At 47.4% G+C, this 27,122-nt stretch overlaps 3 protein-coding genes and 1 long non-coding RNA gene across 4 annotated transcripts in view; 2 read left to right on the plus strand and 2 right to left on the minus strand.

Moving 5' to 3' along the window:
• Positions 1-7,487, plus strand: part of Dynlrb1 (dynein light chain roadblock-type 1) — a 16,205-nt gene extending 8,718 nt beyond the window's left edge. Inside the window, exons 3-4 of the mRNA XM_005329913.5 lie at positions 2,777-2,944; positions 7,103-7,487. Of these exons, the coding sequence (XP_005329970.1) occupies positions 2,777-2,944; positions 7,103-7,146 (212 nt within the window). The 3' untranslated portion in view covers positions 7,147-7,487. The remainder of the gene's footprint in view (positions 1-2,776; positions 2,945-7,102) is intronic.
• On the minus strand, positions 238-19,807 carry LOC120886756 (uncharacterized). The gene is made up of 2 exons (XR_005729861.2): positions 10,478-19,807; positions 238-7,756 (listed from the first exon to the last, which is right to left on the minus strand). It is a non-coding gene; the product is annotated as an uncharacterized LOC120886756 (long non-coding RNA).
• A 102-nt stretch (positions 19,808-19,909) lies between these two features.
• Map1lc3a (microtubule associated protein 1 light chain 3 alpha) lies at positions 19,910-21,490 on the plus strand. The gene is made up of 4 exons (XM_005329911.5): positions 19,910-20,108; positions 20,406-20,461; positions 20,539-20,645; positions 20,895-21,490. Exons 1-4 carry the CDS (start codon positions 20,069-20,071, stop codon positions 21,055-21,057), a joined length of 366 nt encoding a protein of 121 aa, XP_005329968.1. The 5' UTR covers positions 19,910-20,068; the 3' UTR covers positions 21,058-21,490.
• Positions 21,491-21,689: 199 nt separating this feature from the next.
• Pigu (phosphatidylinositol glycan anchor biosynthesis class U) overlaps positions 21,690-27,122 on the minus strand; it is a 91,137-nt gene continuing 85,704 nt past the window's right edge. Inside the window, exon 12 of the mRNA XM_005329909.3 lies at positions 21,690-22,124. Coding sequence (XP_005329966.2) covers positions 22,011-22,124 — 114 coding nt within the window. The 3' untranslated portion in view covers positions 21,690-22,010. The remainder of the gene's footprint in view (positions 22,125-27,122) is intronic.

Below are 27,122 nucleotides of genomic sequence, written 5' to 3' on the forward strand. Positions count from 1 at the left end.
TTTAGGAAGCTAAGCCTTTGATGATAATCTTCTCAACAAACCATTATCCCAACAAGGAAATAGAAGCTCAGAGAGGTTAAATGATGTGTCCTAGATGAGATCATGCAGGCTCTGCAGTGTCCTGAAAAGGGTCTGCTCTCCTCTGTCTCCAACAACCAGAACAGTGCTGGCACAGAGGTGGTGCTGACAAAAGTATCTGTTCATTTTTTTAAGGTTTTTGTTGTTGTTGTTTAAAGGTTTTGGTGTAGTGGAAGGGATGACCTGGTTGCATAACCAGGACAGATCTGAGCCACAGCTCAGAAATTGTGCCCCCACCCAGCCATTTCTGTGGACTACACAGTCTCCATTTGTGAAGGAAAAGGCTGGGTAGGCCACCTTTGGAGTAACTTAAGGTCTGTAAACTGTGAATCTGTAATTAATCTGAAATTCTTCCCAGTTTGGGTCCCTGCACACTTGCCTCCATGTTTTCTTTTATTGAGGGAGTGAACAAATGGTTACTTTCTTATCTCCTTTACACATTGCTCACTTATAGCATGTGGTCAAAGCCAGACTCACTGGCATATGCCTATAATACCAGCAGCTCGAGAGGCTGAGGCAGGAGGATTGCAAGTTCAAGGCCAGCCTCAGCAATTTAGCAAGGCCCTCAGCAACTTATGGATATGTGCCTCAGTGGTTGAGCACCGCAGGATTCAATCTCTAGTACCAGAAAAAAAAGGAAAGAAAAGAAATGTTATCAAACTAATGCCCAGTCACAGGTATCCATTTTTCCATAGTCTACCTTCCTCTCAGAGACTTATTTCATCTCATTGCTTTAGCCCTTGGTCTTTCCCCTGCTTCAAATGTTCAAATACATAGTAGGCGCTTTGATTTTTTTTTTTTGATAAGGGGTGGTGCTGGGCCTTGTTCAAGGCCTCGTATGTCCTACGCACCCATTCTCTACCACCAAGCTACACATTCCTCTCCTTCTCAAATGGCCTCCGTCTATGAAAGTGGATACCTGTGACCACTCATTTATCAATAGCAAGAAATGCTTAATTTCCAAGGGTTCTGGTGAGAGAAATCTGAGTGGGTTCTGCCTTTCTGTTCCAGTCCTCTTATCCTTTAAAGGCAAGTGACCACCACAACCCATTCACATGATTTCACTTGACTCAAAACAGCCTGTCTGACTCAGCTGCCTCTTTTGCCTCTTTTGCCACCATGTCCTCTTGCCATGCTCATGTTCCTGGTGTCCTGAGAAGACAAGGTTGGGCCAGTTTCTTGCTACCCATTGGAGGTAGGCTTGAGAACAACTGCCTTTGGCTGGTCTGTTACTGGTCACTTGTGGACCAGATTATTGGGGTCCTAGACCCAAAGTCTGGCCACTTGTATATGGGGCGTAACTTGGGTTGCATCCTTCAAATGAGAGCGTAAGCTGGTGAGCTCTTGAACTCTCGTAGATGGAGCCTTTTGCTGATAGGTCATAGTCAGTTCACAGGCACCTCATGACTCAGTGTTATTCCTCACTTCCTTGACAATAGACACCATCCAGTGAGTTAAGTTCATTTAATCCTCAAAAGACAAACTGGGCTTGGTGGCGCATGCCTGTAACCCAGCTACTCAGGAGGCTGAGGCAGAAGGATCACAAGTTGGAAGCCGACCTTGGCAACTTTATTTGTCCCAAAATAAAAGGGGCTCAGTGTAGCTCAGTGGTAGAGCACCCCTGAATTCAAGCCACAGTACCGCGCTTGCACGTACACACACACACACACACACACACACACACAAGACTTGATAATGATGTCCATTGCCTAGTTAATTATACTAACAAAATCCTAGCTTAAATACCCAGCAGTAGAGAAATGGTGAGTCTGTGGGTTGTTCACATACATAGTAGGCTGTTTGCTTCCCCCCCATCCCCTGGGGATTGAGCCTAAGACCTTGTACATCCTAAGCACCCATGCTCTACCAGTGAGCTATACCAGAACCCCTCAGTGTGGGCTCTTTGAAAGAGAGAGCAATAGGGTATGCACAGACATAGACACATGCTTTGATTTAGGGTCAACATCATATGTGTAGACTGTGTGTTATTGTTGTTTTTAATAACTTTATTTCATTTATTTTTTTAATATTTGTTTTTTAGTTATACACAATACTTTTATTTTGTTTATTTGTTTTTATATGGTGTTGAGGATCAAACCCAGTGCCTCACATGTGTGAGGAAGCGCTCTACCACTAAGCCACAACCCCAGCCATAGACTGTGTCTTTTTAACTAGACCCTAAGCCTGCCTTGAATGGGGATGGTGATGGTTATATCCTGGCACAAACTGACCTTTTCTCTGCTTTTTCCTTTTCAGTCTTTACAGATTTGTTAGAGCTTTCCTCCAGGTCAGGTTCTGAATATTATGAAGGAACATCTCTCCTTTTATTGCTGAAAAACAGATAGATAATGTGGCTCTGGGAAAGAGGCCTGGCAGTGAAGCCCACAGGCCTGTGTTTGAGTCCTGGCCCCACTGCCCGTCGTCTGCCCTGTGCCTGTAGGCAGGTTGTCCCACCACTCAAGGAACCTGTGGCCTCATTGGCAAATGAAGATGTATCACCACCCACTGAGGGTTCTGGGCCTGGTGCTGACATACTTAAATATTTAGCACTGCCTCTGTCAGATAGCAAGCCCTCTATAAATAGTGGCATTATTAACTACTACTCCAGTACTCTATAGAGTTTTGTGGAGTTTGAGTTGGGAGCTTAGCAGAAAGGGGCTCTAACATCCTGTTCAATTTCCATTTGCTTTCCCTTCAGGAATTCCCATCAAGAGTACCATGGACAATCCCACCACCACACAGTATGCCAACCTCATGCACAACTTCATCTTGAAGGCAAGGAGCACTGTGCGAGAAATTGACCCCCAGAATGACCTCACTTTCCTTCGAATCCGCTCCAAGAAAAATGAAATTATGGTTGCACCAGGTAAGGGATCTTTCACTCACCACTTGGAAACAGATCCTCACAGCAGGTTCTCCATAGCTATCAAGAAGACCTCACACATTGGGATCTGCTCAGGTCCAAGGAGGGCCTGAGGAATTGAAGGAATCCAGTTGTCCCATTGACTAGCTAGACTCTAGCTGGTGTCCCCCAACAAATCCTTTCTCACAGTGACTGTAGGCCTCAGAAGGGAATCACTCTTGGGGTAAGAAAGACACAAGCATAACACAGATCACCCTTACCTCAACAGGGAGAAACTCAACGAGCATTTGGGACATGGGGAGTGCGTGATCAGGTCTGCTCAAGGCAGTTGGCAAAGACTCAACAAAAGAGGGGATGGTGGAGCTGAACCTTGAAGGCCAAAAAAGAATAAGCAAGGCAGAGGGGCAAAAAAAGAATTAGAGGGAAAATAATTTATTGATTCTAAGCTAAAATATACGTCATCTCTCTAGGCCCCATACAGCCAGCTTTTTCTCCGACACTAGAGCAGATGGCTATATTATTTTTCCATGAAGAGCTTGGCATGTATATGGGGACTGTGTGGTACAGCCAAGCCTGTCTTTAGGTTTTAGGATCATTCTCAGGGTGATGAGATGCTTTTCCTGGGAAGAGCCCACAGGAATGGAGACCACCGCAGGAAATTGCAGGGCCACCATTCATGGACGTGATTCTCCAGGACTGTTCTTGCATTGTTACTTCTCACCCTCTGTTTTGCCTGAGCCATAGTTGAATGTGTAGGTTAGTTCCCACTTTATGAAGTTGTGTTTTTTTTTTTTTCTTGAGAGAGAGAGAATTTTAATATTTATTTTTTAATTTTCAGTGGACACAACATCTTTGTTTGTATGTGGTGCTGAGGATCGAACCTGGGCCGCACGCATGCCAGGCGAGCGCGCTACCGCTTGAGCCACATCCCCAGGCCCAGTTCCCACTTTATGATACAGCTAGGTTGCCGTAACTGCTTGTCTAGAGTGTCAGAACCTGTGTAGAAAGTGAGACTGATCCAACTTAAAAGGAGCCTCAGACACCAAACTCATCTGAGAGGACTTGATGCTATGAGCAGAGGTGTTTAGGGCAGGGGGCGGTATGATTGTTGGGTAGGTCCTGGATGAAGGAGCACAGTGGGTAGACTGGGGATATGAGTGTCCCTGCACTTGGCAACACTGCAGAATTCTGGGAATTTGATAGGCAGTCAGCCACTACCAGCAGCAGGGTAGCATTGGTTCTGTTCCAAGGTCTGTTCTTAACCCAGTCCAGTTGTCTGGAAAGATAGGAAAAAGAGAGCCATAAAGCTAGTCACAGGGCCCCCAGCCTCCCTGGGACAGTCTCTAGAGGGTGGAGATAGAGCAAGTCAGTCACAGAGTACATAAAGGTAACTTAAGAGGAATTAAAAAAAAAAAAAAAAAAGCCTTACATATTTAATGCATCTCATACCAACTGATGCCTGATTCTATTTTTTTATAACTTTATTTTATTTATTTTATTATGTGATGCTGAGGATCGAACCCAGTGCCTCACACATGCAAGGCAAGCGCTCTACCATTGAACCATGACCCCAGCCCCTGACGCCTGATTCTGTTAGGGAAAAAAGTTGGGGGAGGCACGGAATCTTTTTTTCCGGTGAATTCTTATATGGGCAAGTCATGGAACATCTCTATAACCACATCTATAAAATGTCAAGTCAGGTACTATGCTGCTGTGGTCCTCTGAGACTTTGTCTGGATAAATGTCTAGGCTTGGGTTGGGGCAGAAAGCCTTGGAATCAAATTTGAACTGAAATCCCCCAAAACTTCTTGCTGTATGACTGTGGAGGACACATCTGCACAGCCCTCAAGGTGGACCCAGGAATCATCCCTTGAGTTACTCTGTGTGTCAGCAGATCTGGGCTCCTCATTGACACATCTGGGAGTTTAAAGTGTGCGGCAAGGGCAAATGACATGGTTGCCACATAGACAAACTCTCCATGAAAAGTGTCTGTCAACCTGAAGCTTCTAAGAATGTCTCCTGAAAGGGCAGAGTTGCGTGAAAGCCCCCAGTCATGTGTGTCTCAGGCCAAGCTTCTCAAACTTGGCCTTGAGGACCTGCGGGCATTCAGAAGCTATGAATGTGCTTGAGTCTGGGATGGGCAGCTCCCAGGTTAGGGGTTCGCAGGCTCAGGCTCCACGGCCTTAAAGTGGCCAGCGCTCACGGGGCCAGCACAAGTCCTGCAGAGAGTGTGAATGTTCTCTTGCTCACCTTCACCTCTCCCCTAGCCGGGCACACACACACATACTGGGTGTTATTCTGGAGAGTGCGTGGTACAATACCGTCACCTTAAAACGGGTGTTTCTTCCGATTCCCACACTGCTGTGCCTCAGCCACACTGTTGCTCTCAAAGCCTGCATCCTTCTCCCTGGGGCCCTTCCACATGCTATCTTGCTGTGGGAATATTCTATCCTTCCTTGTCACTTGGCCATCCAGCTGCTTGTGTGCAATTTTAAGTCTGTTTTCTCCACTAGACAGTAAGTTCCATGAGGGCAGGGGCTTGGAAACATTTAGTAAATATTTATACTAAGCATAGTAAACATTTAACAAATATCTATTAATAAATATTTGTTGAATAACTAAAGGAATGGCTTCCTAACTGACACCCCACCACTATGGGACAGAGGTGGAATCAACAATGGGAATGGGGTCAGGGATGTTTGTGGGACATGGTATTCAGGATGAAAATCAATGATTTGACACACTTTGATGTGTCCAAGAAAAAAATATTAGGTGTTGGTGCCAGAACTCCCGTAGGCAGGAGCCACTGACCAGAGCCTTGGAGGCATTAGACTGGATTGCCATAAGGACTGTAGTTAGCACCCCACACTGAGCAGCCTGGAGCAGCCCTGCCAGGAACAGTTCCTTCCTGCCCCTCTGATTGACTTCCTGGTCAAGCCTTGAATCTGCTTCCCAGGCCAGTAATAGCAGTAGGTGGTTTCAGAAATTGACTCTCCATAGAAGTACCAATTTCACCCCATCCTGACCCAGAACAATTCACACTAAAGAGCGTTTTCAGACAGATTTGGTTTTCAGTTTTTAACCTTACTTATATAAAGCCACATTGACTCAGCATAAACAAGCTTCAAAATACAACCTCCCACAGAGCACTTGCCATGGTATTATAGGACTTGGAACTAGTAATTTGATATAAAAGACATTGGTATTGTTGATTGTGTCTGTTTTTATCAGTGGCTTTTTATTATTTCTGATTTTAATAGCATTCTTTTATGTATACAGATTACTTAGCCATGAAACTGGTAGTCCCTTTGTTTCTGTTTCTTCCCAGTTGCAACATCCTGTCATCTTGGGAAGATCCAAACTTTAGACTTGAATCTGAGCAGCCACAAATGACCGAGATCCTGCCACTCTTTCATGTCCAACAGGGGGGCAGCAGACCAGAGGGTTTCAGAGCATAAGGCCAAACCTTCTTCCCTCTCTTCCATATATATACATATTTCTTTTCTTTTTTTTTTTGGCCTTGAGGATATGGGCGGGTGGGCTGGGGATTGAAACCATGGCCTTGTGCATGCAAGGCAAGCACTCTACCCAAAGTACCAGTGAAAAACAGTTCACCCAGGTCCTGGCACATGTAAGCCTTTGTAAGTGTTTGTGATTTGATTGTGAAGTGGGCAGAGTTAAAACTTTCTGCTTCTTTAATTTTTCTTCTGTACACTAAGGATGGTCAGGCTCACCTCTGAGGACTTGGACTTCCTATGATTTTTCTCTCTCTCTTTTTTTTTTTTTTTGTACTGATGATTGAACCAAGGGATGCTTTACCACTAAGCTGTATCCCCAGCCCTTTTTATTGTTTGAGACAGTCAGTAAACTAGTAACTGCTGTCAAGTACCTAAAAGAAGACTGGGTGGCTCCTCTGAGGGCCTGCTGTCTCTGAAGGGAGCGATCACTTCCCAGCAACCCCACCAGCAGGAGCCCCCACAGGAAGCTGGCGAGTTTATCTTGTTTCTGAGCAATAGGAAATACCCTGGCATTGATGCTTTTTATTAAAGCGTTCTTCTCCTTCTCCCTCTTTGTGGTAACTTAAGGAGTTACTTGCTTTCTATTATGTTTTTCTGCCATTTTACATTTAGTGATTTGTTTTTCCATTTCTCTCTTTTGCAGATAAAGACTATTTCCTGATTGTGATTCAGAATCCAACCGAATAAGCCAACTCTTCTGGCTCCCTGTATCATTCCTTAATGTAATGCCCCAAAGAATACTAGTGTTAATCATGTCAAATGACTGGCCCGTGGAAATCGCCCTAGAGCCCATGCAAACCAATCCAGTGACCAAGGTTGGTCTGGCAGCTGTGCCCAGCCCCACCAGAGGAATCCTTCTGCTGTTCCAGGCACCCCAGAGTTCCTGGGAGGGCTCTCTTTCCGCACTTCCAGGTTTTGGAGCAGGAGCCTGTGAGAAGCCCACACCCAGCTTCCTTCTGACCTTTAGTTCACTTTGTTGCCCTTGGAAAAGGCTGTTTTTCTTTAACTAAAAATAACCAGAATGCTTACCCTGTTGTTGTGTCTTTAAACACTAGGTTGGAAAGGCCTCTCTCTTCCTGTGTCACCACATGGTCTGAAGACCAAACCTGTGGCCTCTCCGGGCCCAGCCATCAATTGTGTTCTTGGTCCCCCGGATCTGTTCCTCACAGCACTGGTGGCCATACTTCCTGAGCATAGCTTGGTGTGTAACTGGTGTCCTGGTTTGTGGGCTTCTTGTCCACTTCTAGGCACTCCTTTATCATTTCCCACTCCTGCCAATGTTTTCTATTATACTATTCTGTGGAAAGGAAGAATGATACCTGTTGAGCACCTAGAATGCACCTGGTGTGCACCTCACAGTACCTTCTGCAGATAGTGTTAAAGCCTCCTGGCTAGAGACAAGCTTGCCAGGGCCTCATAGGGTTGTGACCAAATAGTACCTGCCCCCCTTTTTGCAGTACTACCGATTGAACCCAGGGATACTTTACCCACCCCTTTTTATTTTGTTATTTTGAGACGATTTCACTAAATTGTCTTAAGCTGGCCTTGAAACTTGTGATCATCTTGCCTCAGCCTCCCAAGTTGCTAGAATTACAGGGATGCACCATCATACTCGAATACTTTTATATTCTTTAGTTTTTCCTATATATTTAGGGAAAACATGAGCAAAGAACAGATTACATATATCTTGTTCTTATTTTATAATAATCTTCCTTTACTATACCATGCTTTATTTGGTTGTTCATTCAACAGGTATTTAGTGAATGCCTACCATGTCCAGTTCCTGAGAATAAGCTCTGACCATTAGTTTTCAGGTTTTTGTGACATGTCATGAGGGTGGTAGACCACTGCCAGGGCCATGTAGTCCACAGTTAAGAGAACAGGGGCCACAACCACTTACCCAGAGACAGGAGAGAACTCATGAACAACTAAAAATATGAGGGGAATAAATTCAACAGAAGAGTCTCAAGATAAAGTTGAAATTTCCCAACCTTAGACACGAGAGAAAATGGAAAAGTTGAGAAAATTAAAGGATCAGTCTGGGATATTCAACCTCTGATTAACAGGGGTTCCAGAAAGAAAAGATAAAATTTATAAATGAAAGACTATAAGAAAAATTCCTAGAGCTAAAAATAGGAATTACTAGAATAAAAGTCCTGAGAGTCCAGAATAATTGCTTTAAAAAAAAAAAAAAAAAGACCTAGGCCAAGCCAGGCATGGTGGTACATGCCTGTAATCCCAGCGGCTCCGGAGGCTGAGGCAGGAGGATCGAGAGTTCAAAGCCAGCCTCATCAAAAGTGAGGCAATTAGCAACTCAGTGAGACCCTGTCTCTAATAAAATACAAAATAGGGCTGGGGATGTGGCTCAGTGATTGAGTGCGCCTGAGTTCAATCCCTGGAACCCACCAAAAAAAAAAAAAAAATGCCAATCCCATTATCATGAAATCTCGGAACATGGTGGACAGGGCACACAAGATTAAAGACTGAAATGGCAGCCATGCACAGTGGTGCACACCTCTGTAATCCCAGGCCAGCCTCAGCAATTTAGCCCCTGATCAATTTAGTGAGATCCTATCTCAAAATAATAAAAGGCTGAGGATGTGGTTCAAAGCAAAACAACAACAAAGCCTCTGGATTCAATCCCCAGTTTTTTTAAGGCAATTCTGACAGCATCACTAGAAATAGGTAGTTTCTGCCCTCAAACTTCTGGAGGGAAAAAAGACAACCTGAAGTTCTCAGCCCAGTCATTTTAAGTGAAATATTCTCAGACTGACAAGTCTGCATGTCTTCATCCCCCATGCACCTTTTCTCAGGAAGCTACTGGAATATGTACTTCATTAAAGCAAGGGAATAAAGCAAAGCAAGCAGATACAGAATCCAGGCAATCAGAGACTCAAAGCATGGCAGACAAGGGAAGCTTCCGAGCAATGGTGAAGAGCACTGGGCAATAAGCCCAGAGAGTAAGTGCAAAGGGGAAATGTTTCCAAGAAGAGAAAAATAATAGGCTGTCTGATGTATCTGAATATATAAGAGGAGGTTTTGGTTCTCCAGAGATTTTAAGATAATTTAGTATCTGCACCGGAAAATAAAAGTTATACAATTAAAAGGAAATCCCAGCTGGGCTTGGTGGTGCACACCTGTAATCCCAGTAACTCAGGGGACTGAGGCAAGAGGATCACAAATTGCTGGGATTACAGGTATATGCCACCATGCCTGATTTTTTTGATACAAGTTTTTAATAAAAATCTAACAATATGCTTGTAAACTGGTGCCTCCCAGCCCTTTTCCAATAAAGTAACTGAAGAGTGAAGAGAATTATCTACAACTCCCTGGAGAACTGGAGCATTACCCAAAGGGAAGCCACCACAAGCATGACAGATCTCTGTGAAGTCTCCTCCTATCTTTGAAGATGAACATGTGTTTTACATCCTGGGAGTTTAGTGGAGAATGCAGGGTTGAGGGAAGCAGGAGCCCAGTTAGGCAGTGAGAACTGGAGGTGACTTGGACAAGAGAGGTTTCATGGCCCAGAAGTGGGGCCTTCAGAAGTGTGTCAGGACTTGGTGTTGACCATGATGTTAGACATGGAGGAAGATTCCAGAGTGCTTGTTGGCAACCAGGTACTTCAGTTACGGAGATGGGAATGACTGGGGGATTTTGAAGGAGTAGAAGGAAACAAAGTGGCCTGCTTAATTGAAGCCATTAGTTACCAATATGTCTAATGAGATGTGTTGAGTGAATTGCTGAGTACACTATTCTGAGGGTTCATGCTGGACATGCAGATGTGTAGTTATTCGCCTATTTATTTATTTATTTTAGTTATAGGTAGACACAATAAATTTTATTTTTATGTGGTGCTGAGGATCAAATCCAGTACCTCAGGAATACCAGGTGAGCGCTCTACCTCTGAGCCACAACCCCAGGCCTCTGTGATTGGTATTTAAAGTCAAGGGACTTCAGAGGAATTCATCAGAGTGAAAGAAGGAAGAGAGGGAGGAGAAATGGGGTCTGAAAGCAGCACCTGATAGCTTCATCTCTCGACTCTTGTAGGAGCGCAGCAGTGAGAAGACTTGGTGGTCACAGAAGTTTCACTTAGGGTGTAGTTCAGCCTCAGAAAACCCAGAAAAACTGGTTTAAACAGGACCAAAGTTGATCCGGTCAGTAGTCCAGAGCCCAGGTTCATTTCAGCTTCTAGTTCCGCTACCTCCAAGATAGCTGTTGAAACCCCAGACCTCACATTCAAATTCCAGGCAGCTGATGGAGGCTGGGGTGGAGAAGGAAATACTCTTTAAGGAGATTTCCCAGAATTTCGCACAACACTTTCCACTGATGCTTACTGACCAGAGTTTAACCACTCGCCCATCCTAACTGCATGGAAACTGGGAAACCAAGTCCTCTATTGGGGGGCGCGGCTGCCCTAAAGGACATTCAGGAGGGATGGGATAGTAGCCTCTGTCACCGAAGCCTGAGGATCGAGGATTTCAAGGAGGAAGTGGTCACGGGACCTGAGGATTGAGGACTCTGTGGCTCTTGAGAAGGGCGACGGTGGGGATGGAAGAGCCACTGCAGCGGGATCGGGAGCGGATGCCCAGGGGAGAAGCGGCCAGTACCAAGTGGGGAGGTCGGCCGGGGGTGTGAGGTGGGGGCGCTGGGTGGCCTCCCAGAGCAGCAGAGGCCAAGAGTGAGGAAGGCTGGCACCAGGGCCCGCGTGAAGGGGCTGGCGGCCGCGAAGGAGCCGCGGACCGAGGGCGAGGCGGGCTGGGCGGCCATGGGGCTCCTGCATCCTGGGGCCTGAGGTCGAGGAGACGCACCGCGGAATTCAGCCAGGGCTGGGGCTCTGCCAGGTTTACGCAGCAACAGAGTCAGGGCTTGGGATGTGGAGCCTGTGCCGGGCGCACGAGTGACGGAGAGGGCACGCGCGGTGGCTCGCCTCGGCGGCTGGGGCGACCGTGGCCTGCCGGGGAGTGAGAGTGGAGACACGAGGGAGGTCCAGATGGGCTGGAGGCCTGGGATAGCGGCTGACTGGCGCGTGGGGACGGGGCATGGCAGTCCGCTGAGTCTGGTCAGCTGCTGGGATGGGACTGGGGCGTGGGGATTGGCTGGAGGCCCTGGTCTGGGCGAAGACAGTGACTTTCTTTTAATGTGCCGAGATTGAGGAACCCCAATGCTGAGGCGACCTTTGTTCAAGAGGCAGGGCCTCGACCTGAAGCCTGGAGGGACAGGCTGGAGTCAGCCAGAGCACAGATGGCACAGGCTCCCAGGGGTGGCTGAGCACAGCTGAGCACAGGCAGCCTCCCCAGGTGACTGACAGCTCAGAGGACCGATATGGGGGAAGGCGGGGCTTGAGGACACTGGAGCGTGGGGGTGGCACACTGGCCCCCTCCCTGGGGAGATGGGTTAGAACGAGGGAGGCCAGAGTTGCTGGAGGGACCAGAGCCAGCTGGTGGAGGCCTCCTGAAGCTTGTGGCAGTGGGGTTGATGGTCTTGGCCTCCACCTGCCCAGTGAAGCCAGAGTCTGAGCTTGAGGTTTGAGGACCCCTGCATGGGTCTTAATTCCTCTGATCTTTGGAAAATCCCACTTGGAGTCTGTAAACAGCAACGTACTTACTCAGAGATAATGACCCTGACTCAAACACCAAAGCTCTTGGGTCCTCCCAGTGGAAGCCCATTTTACAAGGGAGATCATCACCTTAAATAAGACATCACATGGGCGATGCCCAAGTTGGTCCAGCTGATTCCTGTCTCTCCCAAGACCCCAGGCCTTCTAAGTTGTGCCCTGATTTCAACCTCAGAGGTAGGTTTGGATACTGTCTCCATTTTCAGGTGAAGAATCGGGCTTCCATAGTGAAAGACATGTTCAAATTTATTCAGTAAATGGTGAAGCTGCCTTAGATCCAGGTCTGACTCTGGCCTTCCTGCCTTAGTGCAAACAAGCAAACAGACTCCAAGGAACTGTGTGACCTGTGAGATCACACTGTCATCAGTGGCTACCCAGGCCAGTGGTACTTCACCTTCATGTGACAGCCCAGCCAAGGCCAGCTGTCTGCTTTTACTCAGGCTCATGTGTCCAAGTCAGGAGCCACAGAATAGCAGGAATGAGAGGGTAGGAGTGGAGCTGCGAGGAGCATGCTTGACCAAGGGCCAGAAGCTTCTCAGAGCTGAAACTCCCACACCTGTTTCTCAGCACCCAGCAGCTATACTTGCCACAGACTCAGTCCCTGAACATGGTCTGCATGGGAGACACACCCAGTGGCAAAGCAAAGATGACACTGTAGGCATCCAGAGGAAAGGTTATTCACTCAAAGGATATTTACTGAGCACCTGCCATGTGCCACACCCTGTCTTGGTGCTGGGATAGAGCAGGATCCAAGCATCTAGAAAAGCTTGGGGACTAGAGATGTAGTACAGTGGCAGAGTTCTTGCCTAGCACATATAGGCCCTGAGTTCCAATCCCAGCACTGCAATCAATCAATCAGTCAGTCAATCAATCACCTTGGCCATAGGGGCTTGCCTTTTAATGGAAAAGAAAAAGAAAAGAAAGTTTTCAAAAATAACATGACATTAAATTTAAAACCACAATGAGATACCACTAGACACAACAAAATGGATAAAATAAAGGGAATGACAACACTGAACAGTGACAAAGATACAAAGCAACTAGAATTCCCATATATTGTTGACAGGTGCCAAAAGTGGGAAAATGCTCTGGAAAAATGGCTGGTAAACACTCCTGCCCAACAACCCAGCAATTCCTAGGTATGTCCAAGTGAAACAAAAGAAATATATCACACGATGACTGTCACAGGAAATGTTCACAGCAGCTTTGTTCACAGTTGCCCCAAACTGAAATCAGCTCAGTTAACCATCAATGGAAGATTGAATAAACAATCTGGTACGTCCATGTCCATTCGAAGGAACCTCGTGGGCAGGTTGAGGAAATGATCCGCTGCCTCAGAGATGGTGGTGGCGGAGGAGGAGGATTTGCTCTACTACTGAGATATCCCACCACTGGGCTAACTCACCCTGAGCCCATTTTTTTTTTTTTTTTTTAAAGACAGGATCTCACTAAATTGTTGAGGTTGGCTGGAACTTGCCATCCTCCTGCCTCAGCCTCTTGAGTAGCTGGAATTACAGGCCTATGCCACAGTGCTCAGCCTAAAGTGAATGAATCTCAAAAACTTTATGTTGAGTGCAATTACATTAGACCATTTGAGAAGTTCTCCTTGAAACCACAGTTGACCCTTGCAAGACCTGAAGAAGGTGAAGGGATGAATCACACAGAGATTTTGGAAGAATATTCCAGGCTGAAGCCAAGAAGGCTCGGTGAGTAGACGAGGCCAGGGGAGCTGTGGGCTGGATCCCGTGGGCCTCGTGCACCCCCACCATCCCTTGGCTTTACTCTGCATGAGTTGGGTGCAGGGATGGCATAAGCCTGTCCTGCGGGCACAGGATTGCTCTTGTCATTGCAGTCAGGCCAGACTGACGGAGGCAAGGCCAGAGCAGGGGCACCCAAGAGGAGAAGGTGGCGGCTCTGGCCTGGATGGCAATGGTGGAGGTGGAATCACTGGATTTGAGGATGGACTGGGTGTGAGGTAGGTGGGAGTGGGAAAGGAAAGGAAGGGGTCACGGATGATTCTGAGGTTTTTGACCTAAAAAATGGAGACAGAAAAGATTACAACTGGAACACTTTTGGGTGGAAATCATGGATTTGTTCTGGGCAGGGCAAGTTTAGGGTTTCTGTTAGGCAGTCAAGTAGAGACATGGAAGCCAGGCCACACCATGGGATTCAGTTAGATGGGGCAGCCCAGGGGCCAGTGAGCAGGGAAACCAGAGCCTAGAGGGATCAGCCTGCTGAGGTCAAGTGAGAAGGACGAGGGCACACCTTAGGGTGTAGGGGATTAGCCCTCCTCCCCAGCTCCAGCGCCAGCGCCAGGTCAGGGCTGCCTGATGAAAGACAGGTGGAACCACTTCCCCAAGGCCATGGCTGACCCAGTTCTTTCTGCTGCCCCTAATGGCTCTGATTCTACTCAGTGTCCTGTGACAATGTGAAGTTTGTCTATATTGACACACAGCTTTGGGCCAAGAGTAAACTGAGACCCCGGGACATGTCTGTCTCCTGGCAAATAAGGTTTTATTGGGATGCAGCAGCAAATCCAGAGGCTTGGGCTGGGGTGTAGCTCAGTAGTAGAGTGCCTCTCAGATGTGAGGCCCTGGGTTCAATCCTCAGCAAAGCCAAAAAAAACAAAACCAAATGAACAAAAATCAGAGATCTGGTGACCTGCAAAGCCTAAAAATCTTTACTATCTGACACTTTAAAGGAACTTTGCTCACCCTTTCATTGGAAGAGTGTAGTTATGGAAACCACAGCAAGATATTTAAATGAATCCCATTAGTATTATAGATACAGTTAGGCGAGTACTGATTTTTTGCTTTTCTAAAAATGCTAAAGGGACTGAGGCTGGGGCTCAGTGGTAGAGCACTTATCTAGCATGTGTGAGGCACTGGGTTTAATCCTCAGCACCAAATAAAAATAAATACATAAAATAAAGGCATTATGTCCATCTACAACTACAAATTTTTTTTAAATAACAAATTTATTGACATAAAACATAATATTCTTGTCATTTCTGCTGTATCTCTATTTAAAGGACATCTGTTATCTACAAGGACATCACTTTTGCACTGTGTTTATTGGTCTTTTCAAATTCCCAGATATATCTTGTGGTCCATGCTAGTGTTTTTGTCTTCTATGTAATCACTTTCTGCTCATTATTACCTTCCTTCCACTTGCTTTGAGTTTATATTGATAGTCTGCTCATTTCTTTTCTTTTCTTTTTTTTTTTTTTTGGTAGCAAGGATTGAATCCAGTGGTGCTGTACCACTGAGCCATATCCCCAGACTTTTTTTTCCCCACGGGCTGGGGATTGAACCCAGGGCCTTGTGCATGTGAGGCAAGCACTCTACCAACTGAGCTATATCGCCAGTCCTCCTCAAAACCATTTTTTACATTTTAATTCAAGATAAGGTCTTGCTAAATTGCTCAGGACCTTGCTAAGTTGCTGAGGCTGGCTTTAAACCAGAGATCCTCCTGCCTCAGCCTCCCAAGCTGCTAGGGTTACAGGAATGCATCACTGCACCCAGTGATATTTTTTTCTTATCTAATACCATATCAATAACAAGGCTATAAATTTTCTAAATGCTATTTAAGTTGTCTCCAAGTTTGTTTTTTTTTGGGGGGGGGAGGGAAGGTATCAGGGATTGAACTCAGAGGCACTCTCCCACTGAAGCCCACCCTATTTTGTATTTTATTTAGAGACCGGTCTCACTGAATTGCTTAGCACCTTGCTTTTGCTGAGGCTGGCTTTGAACTCGCAATCCTCAAACCTCAGCCTATAATCTGCAGGGATTACAGGCATGTCCCACTATGCCTGGCCCCATCCAAGTTATTAATATGTATACTTTTTGAGCCACATCCCAGCCCTTTTTACTTTAAATTTTGAGACACAGTCTTTCATTGTTTAGGGCCTTGCAAAATTGCTGAGGCTGGTCTTAAACTTGAGATGCTCCTACTTCATTCCCCCAAGCCACTGGGATTACAGACATGGGCCACTGTGCCTAGCTGTATAGTCATTATATATATATATGGTTGTCAGTGTACCTTTTTTATTTATATTGGTGCTGGGAATCAAACCCAATACCTCACACATGCTAGGCAAGTGCTCTACCACTGAACCACAACCACAGCTGTCTAGTCATTTTTGTTTAAGTTACATGTTTCTCATTTTTATGATTTTCATCTTTGCGTAAAGAGGGTTATTTCAAAGTAGGTTTAAATTTCCAAATTTTTAGAGCTTATTTGGCTCTTGTCTGTAGTCAAAAATTATGGTCTGTATAAAATTTACTATTTTATATTTGTTTTTGTCTTGGAGTCTAGTAGTTGGGTCTTTTTTTGTAAATTCTTCTTCTTTTTTTTTTTTTTTTTTTGGTACTGAGCATTAAACCCAGGGGTGCTCACATCCAGCCCTTTTTAATGTTTTTATTAGAAACAGGGTCTCACTGAGTTGCTAAGTTCATAAATTGCTGAGGCTGACTCTGAACTCATGATTCTCCTGCCTCAACCTCCCAAGCCACTGGGATTATAGGTGTGCACCACCGTGCCCAGCTGTAAATAATTCTTGTATCTGAAAGTAATATGTGGATTCTGTAGAGATCCACTGATCAGGATTATTGATGGTATTAAAATTGTCTACATCTCTTATTTGGTCTATTCATTATTCAAAAAAGTCTTAATTTGAGGCTGGGGTTGTAGCTTAGTGGTAGAGAGTTTGACTAGGATGGGTGAGGCCCTGGGTTCGATCCTTAGCACCACATAAAAATAAACAACAAACAAATAAATAAAGGTTAAATTCTTTAAAAAAAAAAAGTCTTAATTCTCCCACTGTGATGGACTTGGCAATTTCTCTTGTATCCTCTCATTTTGCTGTATATTCTGTCTTTTTCTATGTATTTCACCCTCATTTTTAAAACCTGGAACATATACATTCAGAACTAAGAACTATCCCTTTCATCATTTTGCAGTGGCTGTCTTAATCCCTCCTAATGAATGTCCTTGCCAGACCTGGTGCACATTCCTGAAGTCACAGTGTCTCAGGAGGCTGAGGCAGGAAGATTCCAAATTTGGGGCCAGCCTTAGCAACTTAGAAAGACCTTGCATCCAACTTAAAAACAAAAAGGGTTTGGGATCTAGCTCAGCGGTAAGGTGGCCCCAGACTCAATCCCAAAAACAAAAAAAAAAAAAAAAGAAAAGAAAAGAAAGAAAGAAAGAAAAGAAAATGTCATTTACCAATAAGGCCTATTGTTTTTTTGGGGGGCAGGGGTGGTTCCTGGGGCTTGAATCCAAGGCCTCATGCATGCTAAGCAAGTGCACTACTGTTGAACTACATCCCCAGACCTGATTTTTCTATAGGTATGCTTTTTGTTAGTTTTTCTCTGTACAGAATTTCCTAGCTTTTTACTTTTGGTGCCATTTGTTTATTTTTGTGGTTCTGGGAATCAAACCCAGGGCCACATTCAATCAAACCCCTGAGCCACATTCCCAGTCCTTTCTGCTATATTTTTAATGGTCTTTACTATCCTTATAGCTTTTCTGCCTTGGAGTCATACTTTCCGTCTATATCTTTCAGTGATCCTTAAGTGGGAAACACACACTTGACTAAGCCAGACAATAATCAACATCTTTATCCTTTCTCAAATCAGGCTCCCTAAAACACTTTACTCTATTGCTCTTTCCAGTCTAGTGTTGGTCCCATATACCTTGGGGTTTTTAAAAATATTTTTTTAAATTGTAGTTGGAGGGGCTGGGGATGTGGCTCAAGCGGTGGCGCGCTCGCCTGGCATGCATGCGGCCCGGGTTCGATCCTCAGCATCACATACCAACAAAGATGTTGTGTCCGCCAAGAACTAAAAAATAAATATTTAAAAAATTCTCTCTCTCTCTCCTCTCTCACTCTCTCTTTAAAAAAAAATTGTAGTTGGACACAATATCTTTATTTCACTTATTTATTTTTATATGGTGCTGAGGATTGAACCAGGATCTCGAAGGAGTTTTTCGTACCCCACAAAGTAATCATTTCTATTCACAATCCATATTGTTTGTTTAGATTTACCTACATGTTTATCATTTTATTTGCTCATTTTCCATCTAATGTCTTCCTTTTAGACCTACATGTCTGTCCTTTTTTTGGGGGTGGGTAATAGATATTGAACCCATTGATGCTCTACCACTAAGCAAGCTACACCCTCCATATATATATAGTCACAGACTCTTTAAGCTGCCAAGGCTAGTCTGGTACTTGCCATTCTCCTGCCTCAGCCTCCAAGTCACTGAGATTATAATCACTGAGATGCACCACTGTATCAAGCTGAAGTATATTCCAGTTTATTTTGGGTACTGGGAATTGAACCCAGGGGTGCTTTACCACTGAGCCACATCCCCAGCCTTTTTTTTTTTTTAAAGAGAGAGTGAGAGAGGAGAGAGAGAGAGAGAGAGAGAGAGAGAGAGAGAGAGAGAGAGAGAGAGAATTTTTAATATTTATTTTTTAGTTCTCAGCGGACACAACATCTTTGTTGGTATGTGGTGCTGAGGATCGAACCCCGGCCGCACGCACGCCAGAAGAGCGCGCTACCGCTTGAGCCACATCCCCAGCCCCCCAGCCCCCCAGCCTTTTTTATTTTTATTGTGAGACAGGGTCTTATTAAGTTGCTTAGGTCCTCACTATAAATTGCTGAAGCTGGCCTTGAACTTGCCACCCTCCTACCTCAACTTCCTAATCACTGGGATTACTAGTGTGCACCGCAGCATCCGGCTGAAATAGATTCTTAAAAAAAAATATTTCAGTAATGTTCTTTTGTAATTTTTTTTCTCCCTAACACTTAAGATCATGGATTAACAATTGGTGCCAGTATTTTCCTGTAATGATTTGAAGATACTATAGCATTTTATTCTGGCTTCTGTATTTGCTGCTGAGAAGTCTGATGTTTGTTGGTGCAATTTTTTAGTTAATCCACCCTGTGGCATGAGGGTTGCAAATTCGAGGCTGGCCTTGGCAATTTAGCAAGACCCTGTCTCAAAAAGGGCTTGTGTTGTAGCTCAATGGTAGATCACCACTTGGTCCAACCCCCCGGGGCCAGGGCTGGGTGCAGGGGACCCTTAGCCTTTGGAGTTCGGCAGATTCACTGCAAAATGTGCAGATGTTTTTATTTATCCTGCGCTGGATTTTTTTGTGAAGATCTGAGTCTTTAAACAAGTTTTCGAAATCCTTTAGGACTACCTTTCCACAGTCTATCCTTTCCTTCTGGAACCCCCACGGGACCTCCTTTTTAATCCTGCCACTTCTCTTACTTATTCTCCATCACCTTTCCTCTCTGGGTAAGTGGATGTGGCCTCCAGTTCAGTGATTCTTCTCTTCTGCCGTGTTGGATCCACTTTCTTACTTCACTCCTTGAGATGTGGATTTCTATGGCTCTATTCTAGAATTCTTTTAAAGCCTGGTGTTCTTTTCTTAAGTCCTGCTCTTTCTGCAGGTCTACTGCCTCTTTTTGTTCCCTATTGCTACGCTTGGTGAAGGTGAAGGGTAGCTGGTGAAGGTGCAGGCTGCCGAGGCCCACTCCAGGATCTCAGAGACTCAGAACAGTATTCGGTGGGAGGCAGAAAGCAGCTCCTCGCGCGCTCCGCTGCGGGGCTCACTTCAGTTTGGGCCGGGGTAGCTGCTCGCGCCGGCCGTGACGTCACGGGACTGTGACGCGCCCTGGAGATCCGCCCCTTCGCGTCCCGCGCCGGGAATCCAGGCTCTCTGCGCCGTGACGTCACGGATCCGGGCGGGCGGGTTTTGCGTCGGCCCAATGGGAGCTGCGCGCCGGCCTCCCCTTTAAGGAATGTTGTGACCTGACGTCACCCGGGCGAGTTACCTCCCGCAGCCGCCGCCGCCGGGCTCAGCGCGAGCCCCGGAGCCCTTGAGCGCGAGCCCCGGAGCCCCCGGAGCCCCGAACCGCAGCCACATCCCTAAGCAGCGCGCCCCGGATCCCCAGCTGCGCGCCCCGCCGGGTCCGCGCGATGCCCTCGGACCGGCCTTTCAAGCAGCGGCGGAGCTTCGGTGAGGCCCTGTGGGCGACCTGTGAGGGGGGAAGGCGGCCGACCCAACCGACCCCGACTGCCGCAGGTGACGTCAGCCCCGTGACGTCAGGCTCTGGCTAGACCCCGGGTTGGGAGGTCACTCTGCCGGGCGGGAGTGCCTCTCTACCCCCCGAGTTCCCTTGCCACGGGGCTGCGAGGCCGACGGCCCCGGGGGAGGGTGCTGGGGCGGGCCCGGAGCCGCCCCTTGGGGACCGACGGGGCGGAGCCGCGAAGAGGGCCTAGGCCCGTCCGGCCTCACGCTGACCGCCGTCCGCAGCCGACCGCTGTAAGGAGGTGCAGCAGATCCGCGACCAGCACCCCAGCAAGATCCCGGTGAGTCCCGCGCCCCCGGCCCCGCCCCGCCCAAGCCCCGCCCCGGGCTCACGCGTCCCCGCCCGCCCCACCCCCAGGTGATCATTGAGCGCTACAAGGGAGAGAAGCAGCTGCCTGTCCTGGACAAGACCAAGTTCCTGGTCCCGGACCATGTCAACATGAGCGAGTTGGTCAAGATCATCCGGTGTGTGGGCAGTGGCCACAGGGGCACTTGCTTGGGGGTTCGGGGCTGGGTCCCCGCTGACCAGGGATGTGAGTGGGGTCAGGGTCTACCGGGCAGGGAGCTGGGCCCCTGTGCTAGAAAACTGGGAAAGGTCAAGGTCGGCACTAGGTGAAAGCCTGTAGGAGGGGCTGAATGGGTGGGAAGCTGGGGACTTGGATCATTGGAAAGAAAGGGTCTGGCCATCACAAGCATGCCCTCCTGCCCCCTCAGGCGCCGCCTGCAGTTGAACCCCACGCAGGCCTTCTTCCTGCTGGTGAACCAGCACAGCATGGTGAGCGTGTCCACACCCATCGCGGACATCTACGAGCAGGAAAAGGATGAGGATGGATTCCTCTACATGGTCTACGCCTCCCAGGAAACCTTCGGCTTCTGAGCTAGCAGTAGGGGGGGAATGGCCTGGGAGTGGGGGGCCCGGTCAGGCTCTGCCCAGGGAGCTCCTGACTCCTGAACTGAGCTGCTTCTGCCCCTGGGGGGCTGGGCAGGGGTGTGGCCCTTAGTTAGGGGGCACCAACCAGCTCTGCCCTGGGTAGGCTCAAGGCCAGTGTTGTTAGGGTTGACCCCCTGGGTACTGGCTGGCTTGGGGGAGGGTGGGGAGTGGCCCCCAGCACCCCTGCTGTGTGGTTTGTCTTTTTTTTTAGGCCCCTGCCAGTCCGCCCACCTGCCCCTCACCCACTTGTGGCTCTGCCCCCCTGCCTGGAACTGTCCACCCCTGAAAGACTGGCTCTTGGCTCCCCCATCTCCTCATGGTGTATGGATCTGTGGTCATTGTCCCTCTGCAGAATAAAGATTGCTCAGGCCTGCCTGGCCCTTTGCCTCCAGCTGTTTGCTTGGGATTAGGGAGGGCTGCTGGGTGGCACACTAATCAGCCCCCAGGCACACTTGTGCTCTGTGGACTTCCTGTTTCTTTTAGAAGCCCACACCGGTATGAGTGCTCCGCAGCAATATTAGAGGCCAACTCTCCCATCTCCTGGCCTAAGTGTGATATGGATGTGGTCCCAGGGTAAATATCTTTATAACAAAACATTTTATTTATTAAGTAGCCACAACCTATCAAGCACTGCTCACCTTTTTCCCCCTTCCTGCCTGGGAGGGGACTCCTTGGGGTGAAGGGCCACAAAGTAGGGGTCCAAGTGCGGGTACTTCCAGCTGTTCCCCACAGGCCTTGCTGCCAGCCATGGGCCCTCTTTGATGCCAGTGATTTGGGTCCCTGGACTCGAACCTCTTTTGCTAGAGGACTTGCCTGCTGGCACTTCTGGATATGGAGCCTGGCCCAGCTTCTGGCCCTTGCTTGTTGAAGTCTCTGTGCAGCATTGAGCCCCACCAGGCCTACTTGAGCACAAGCATGGCCTCTGTGCCGTCCTTGGCCGTCAAGTAGAGACCGTGTGTGAGGTAGTACTCCCGCCGTAGGAAGGCATAGAAGTAATCAGAAATGAGCAGGATCTGGGAGGAGAAAGAGGGTGTGAGAAGCTGTAGGACATCTCCCTGAATCAGGGCTCCTGTGGGGTTGGACAGCTGTTGGGAGACATGGGAGCACCTGCCTGGCATTTCCTGTCAAAATCCCAGCCTGTCCCTGGACCAAGAACCAAGGCCCTGCCTAGGGAAGCCACACTTGACCTGAAAAATCTTTCTGGGCCCTCAGCAATTGTGTATACTCTGCTACCTGCTCCCCTTCCAGTTCACCCCTCTATCCCAAAATTTGGCCTCTAGATTCCAGACCAGTATATATGAAACCAGTGGCCCCCTCTTGGTGCCCACAGGTACATTCACCCACCAGGTCCCCCATCACACTCCTCACATTCCCTGGGCAAACCTGCTCTTCCTCCTGGGTACCTGTGTCTCCATCCTCCATCCAGGAGCCCAGGCCACAAATTCACTTGGCACTTCTCCCATATACCAAGACACCAAGGCCTGACAGTTCTACCTCCTGTACCTTCAGACCCACCATTCGTATGCATCCTCACAGCCACTACCCTGGACAAGGCATCTGTCAGTCATCTCCTAGACATCAACAAAGCCTCGTCCCTGGATTCCCTGCTGCCTGTCTTTGTACTGTGTTCCCTGGCAGCCAGAGGGAACTTTTGAAAACACAAATCTGATCATGTTACTACCCAGCTTAAATTCCTCTAAAGGCTGCCCAGGCTCTTTTTTGTGAGAGAGGAGAGAGAGTGAGAGAGAGAATTTTTAATATTTATTTTTTAGTTCTCGGCGGACACAACATCTTTGTTGGTATGTGGTGCTGAGGATCGAACCCGGGCCGCACGCATGCCAGGCGAGCGCGCTACCGCTTGAGCCACATCCCCAGCCCCTGCCCAGGCTCTTAGGTGAAGATCAGCCTCTGGGGCTCTGAGGTCTTGTAGCTGGTCCCTTCCTGCACACATGCATCACCCTCTCCCTGTACCACCTCACTCTGCTGCAGGATCTTTGCTGTTTAGAGGAAAACATTTCTCTCGCTTTCATCTAGTCAATAGCTATTTGTCCTTCAGGCCTCAGGAAGGGTCACTTACCCTTCAGATTAGGGCCTGGCCCCATTAACCTCTTATTTGCTAGCACAAATCACTCAAATTGCAATTTTACATTCAGCTGTGTGACTAGCTCCATCAGGACAAGGCCCTGAGTGGTTGTGCTACTAAGATCTCTGTGCCCAGCTCAGTTTCCATATTGGGCCACAGAATCAAAAACAGTACAGCAGCTTAGCCCACTGTGGCCCTCAACAAGGCCCAGAGAAGAACAAAGATTTACCAAGCTCCCTGTACACTAGACCCTGAAGTTTTATAATTCCATTCAGCCCAAGCTGCCCAGGACCTTGGTACCCCTGGAGTTTTGAAGGATGAGGGAATAAGGGCTTACTGCTGTGGACACTGTGGTTCTCAGGTACTTAGAGGCCTTTCAGAAAGTCAATATCAATTGCTTCTTGGCACAGACAGACAGACTGAGGTCTGGAACAAGGAAGGCATTTGGCCAGGGACCTGAGGCAAGTCATAGTTTGAGCTGAGCCTGGGATGTAGGCCTCAAGACCTGAGAACACTGTCCTGGGCACTTCTCATTTACCTGAAGATAACTCAGGAACAGCTAAGGAGAGCTGGGAGAGGCTGAGAGCAACTGAGTCTCAGGACTGTACTACTACCCCATCACCTCAGGAACTCCCTGGAAAGGTTTAAAATCCCTATTAATGGGGAAATTGAGACTCTGGGGAGTTCAAACAGTTGGCCTAAGGGTACATCTGGAGAGCTGAACTAGTGTCCATGTGCCTGGGCCCAGTCTACCAAAGGGATCAGCCGAGCAGACATGCCAGGCAGTGAGGATGTGCCCACAGCTACCCAGCTCAGTGATAGCAGCAATGACTACAGCAAAGGCCAACATCATACCTTGGGGTCTCCTTTCTCACCCAGGCCCCAAGATGCCCTGCCTGGGGAAGGGGAGCCTGATCTCTAAGCCAGCTAGATAAGAGGCAGATGCAAATAATGCACAACCAACCAACCACAACAACAACCACAACAACAAAAACCCTCAAGTGTCACAAAATTAACTGGCTAAGGCAAAGTTTGGTCAAACCATCAGGTAATTAGGCTGACACATGAAACTGCCATTTTTGCAGATTAAAAATGTTTGAATATTGGCAATTTCATATCCTATAATGTAACATAAAATTGGAGGATAAAAAATACAAATAGTAGAGTAAGCATTTCTATTCAAAAGTACCAGAACAAGTTAAAGACCTTACCAAGCTACTTCTTCCTTATGACCTTAACTTTATAAACTATATACATGTATTTCCTTGATTAAAAAATAAATAAAAAATCAGCCAGTTGGCACAGTGGCACAAGCCTGTAATCCCAGTGGCTTGGGAAGCTGAAGTAGGAGAATTGTGAGTTCCAAGCCAACCTCAGCAGAAGTGAGGCACTAAGTAACTCAAGAGGCTCTGTCTCTAAATAAAAAACAAAATAGGGCCGGGGATGTGACTCAGTGGTTGTGTGCCCCTGAGTTCAATCCCTGGTACCGGAAAAAAAAAAAAAAAAGATCCAAAAAAACAATCAGCCAATAAATGATTGAAACATTAGGGGAAAAGAAACAGGGGAAAAGAAACAAGTATTCCCTTCAGAAAAATGCCAAACAATATACCCAAAATAGCCCTCTAAGGGGTACAGCTTAGTTCTTGCCCACTCCCCTGCCCCCAGGGTGAGCTAGACTTAGGGACTCTTTCCTGCTTGTGAGCAAAGAAAGGGAAAAGGGTCATTCTTCAGTGGAGAAACCTGGCAAACACCACCTTAACCAAGTGCTGAAGGTTGACATCAGCTTGAGGTCACAGGGCTACCCTGTACCCCATGGGATGCAAGGATGACTTGCCCATTCTTTCCAAAAATCCAAACCCCAATCTAATTAACCTCAGACAAAGCTAACCTGAGGGAACATTCCACGAGATACCTGGCCGTGCTCCTCAAGACTGTCAAGGAACAAGTGAGGAACAGAGCAGAGGACCCCAGGGAGAAATGGCCTCAAGTGCAGTGTAGCTCCCTGGCTTGCATCCTTGAATTAGAAGCAGACAAAAGTGGAAAAGTCCCAATCAACCCTGGTAATATCCCAGGATAGGTTTTTTGTGTTTTTTTCCCTGGAGATTAAACTCAGGTGCACCTACTGTTGAGCCACATCTCAGGCCCTTTTTATTTTTAAATTTGAGTCAGAATCTCAGAGTTGCTTAGGGCCTCACTAAGTTGCCCAAGCTGGCTTTGAACTTGCCATCCTCCTGCCCCAGCCTCCTGAGTCCCTGGGAATAGAATCATGCACCACTGTGCCCACCCCAGGATAGGTTCTTATTTTGACAAACATACCATGTCATTTAAGATGTTAACAACAGAGGAAAGTAGCATGAGGCATGGCTGACCTCTCTGTACTTTTTGCAACTTTCCTATGACTCTAAAATGATTCTAAAATAAAAAAGTTTATCTAAAGACACAATAAACTATTGTTACATTTAACAATGTAGATGAACCTTAAAAATATCCTGGTAAGTGAAAGGCAGCTTTGGCAAATGCACATATAAGATTTGCATTTTTTACTGTATGTCAATTCTTCATAAGCAAAATGTAAATTATAAATACTGAACTCTAGTTAATGATATACATGCTGACATTCAGTAGCAAATATACTGATGTCTGAACTCCAATTTGAAATAAAGTTAAAAAATAAGATGGGTTCAAAGCCAGCCTCAGCAATGGCAAGGCACTAAGCAACTCAGTGAGACCCTGACTCTAATAAAATACAAAATAGGGCTGGGGATGAGGCTCAGTGGCCAAGTGCCCCTGTGTTCAAATCCCTGGTACCCACCCCCCAAAATATAAGATGGGTTGAGGGTTGAATATTGTGACTGAGCAAGAATATCAGCATGTCAGCAGTGGAGCCCTTGGGCACAGAATGACCCTTTTCCCTTTCTTTGCTCCCAAGCAGGAAAGAGTCCCTAAGTCTAGCTCAGCCTGGGGGAAGGGGAGTGGGCAAGAACTAAGCTGCACCCCTTAGAGGGCTATTCTGTGTATATTATTTGGCATTTTTCTGAAGGGAATACTTGTTTCCTGATAATGTCCCAGGACAGGCTGTCCTCAGTGTCATCAATCCTAGGTGGGTGCCCTGCATCCAGGAAGAGGATGCCAGGCTGGCCTGGAGTTTGGCTCTTTTGAGGGGAAACCTGGGGCTGCTGGCAGGCTGGCTGAGACAACCTCTTTTGACTGTGAGGAAATGGGATTTCCCAGAGACCCTGCAAATCAGCCTACATTGCAACTACAGACCCATAGCCGCTTTGCCCATTCTGAGCATAGCCAAGGTGGGTAAGGGGCAGCAGAAACAGCATGGGTCCGTAAGTGGCTATATGACTCCAGTGAGTCACTTCCTTTTCCTAAACTTCATTTCCCTCATCTGTGAAACATGAGCATTGTGTGTTTACTGCACACAATGGTGGGCTACCTGTCCCTCTGTGCTTTCAGATGCCTGAAGTCTGTTCCTGGAAGCTACCCCACCTATAGTGGCTGAGGGCCCTGCCTCTCCCCTCCTATCAGTCCCCAGAACCACACACACTTCCTAAGCAGCTCCAGTTTCCCACCACAGCACCTCTGCCAGGAGGCCTCATCTCCCCAGACCCAGAGGGATTTTCTCTCTCTCACATACACCCATGCACACACTAGCACACACACCCACACACAGAAGCTCTGCACTGGCCAGCTCAGTGGCAGTTGCGGCCCTCTGAACCATGCCTACCTACCCCATAAGCCCTGATGCTCCTGCTTGTCCCCAAGAGGCATCACCAGGAGACTTCCCTAACTCCATGCTTTATTATGTGACCCAAATGGGATGGCATCTGCTCCAACTCTGGGGCCCCAGAACTGGCACAGGGCTGAAGTTCTCTGGCACCATGTGCTGGTCTCAGAGCTGCCCTCCAGGGACAGCTCAGTC

The sequence above is a fragment of the Ictidomys tridecemlineatus genome, chromosome 5 (assembly GCF_052094955.1).
Source record: "Ictidomys tridecemlineatus isolate mIctTri1 chromosome 5, mIctTri1.hap1, whole genome shotgun sequence".
In the NCBI taxonomy this organism is placed as follows: domain Eukaryota; kingdom Metazoa; phylum Chordata; class Mammalia; order Rodentia; family Sciuridae; genus Ictidomys; species Ictidomys tridecemlineatus.

Bases quoted from the DNA above. Each gene is read 5' to 3' on its own strand.
- Map1lc3a (XM_005329911.5), top strand. From the start codon at position 20,069: ATGCCCTCGGACCGGCCTTTCAAGCAGCGGCGGAGCTTCG. The intron at 20,462-20,538 runs GTGAGTCCCGCG...CCCCACCCCCAG, and splicing joins AGCACCCCAGCAAGATCCCG to GTGATCATTGAGCGCTACAA. The intron at 20,646-20,894 runs GTGTGTGGGCAG...CTGCCCCCTCAG, and splicing joins GAGTTGGTCAAGATCATCCG to GCGCCGCCTGCAGTTGAACC.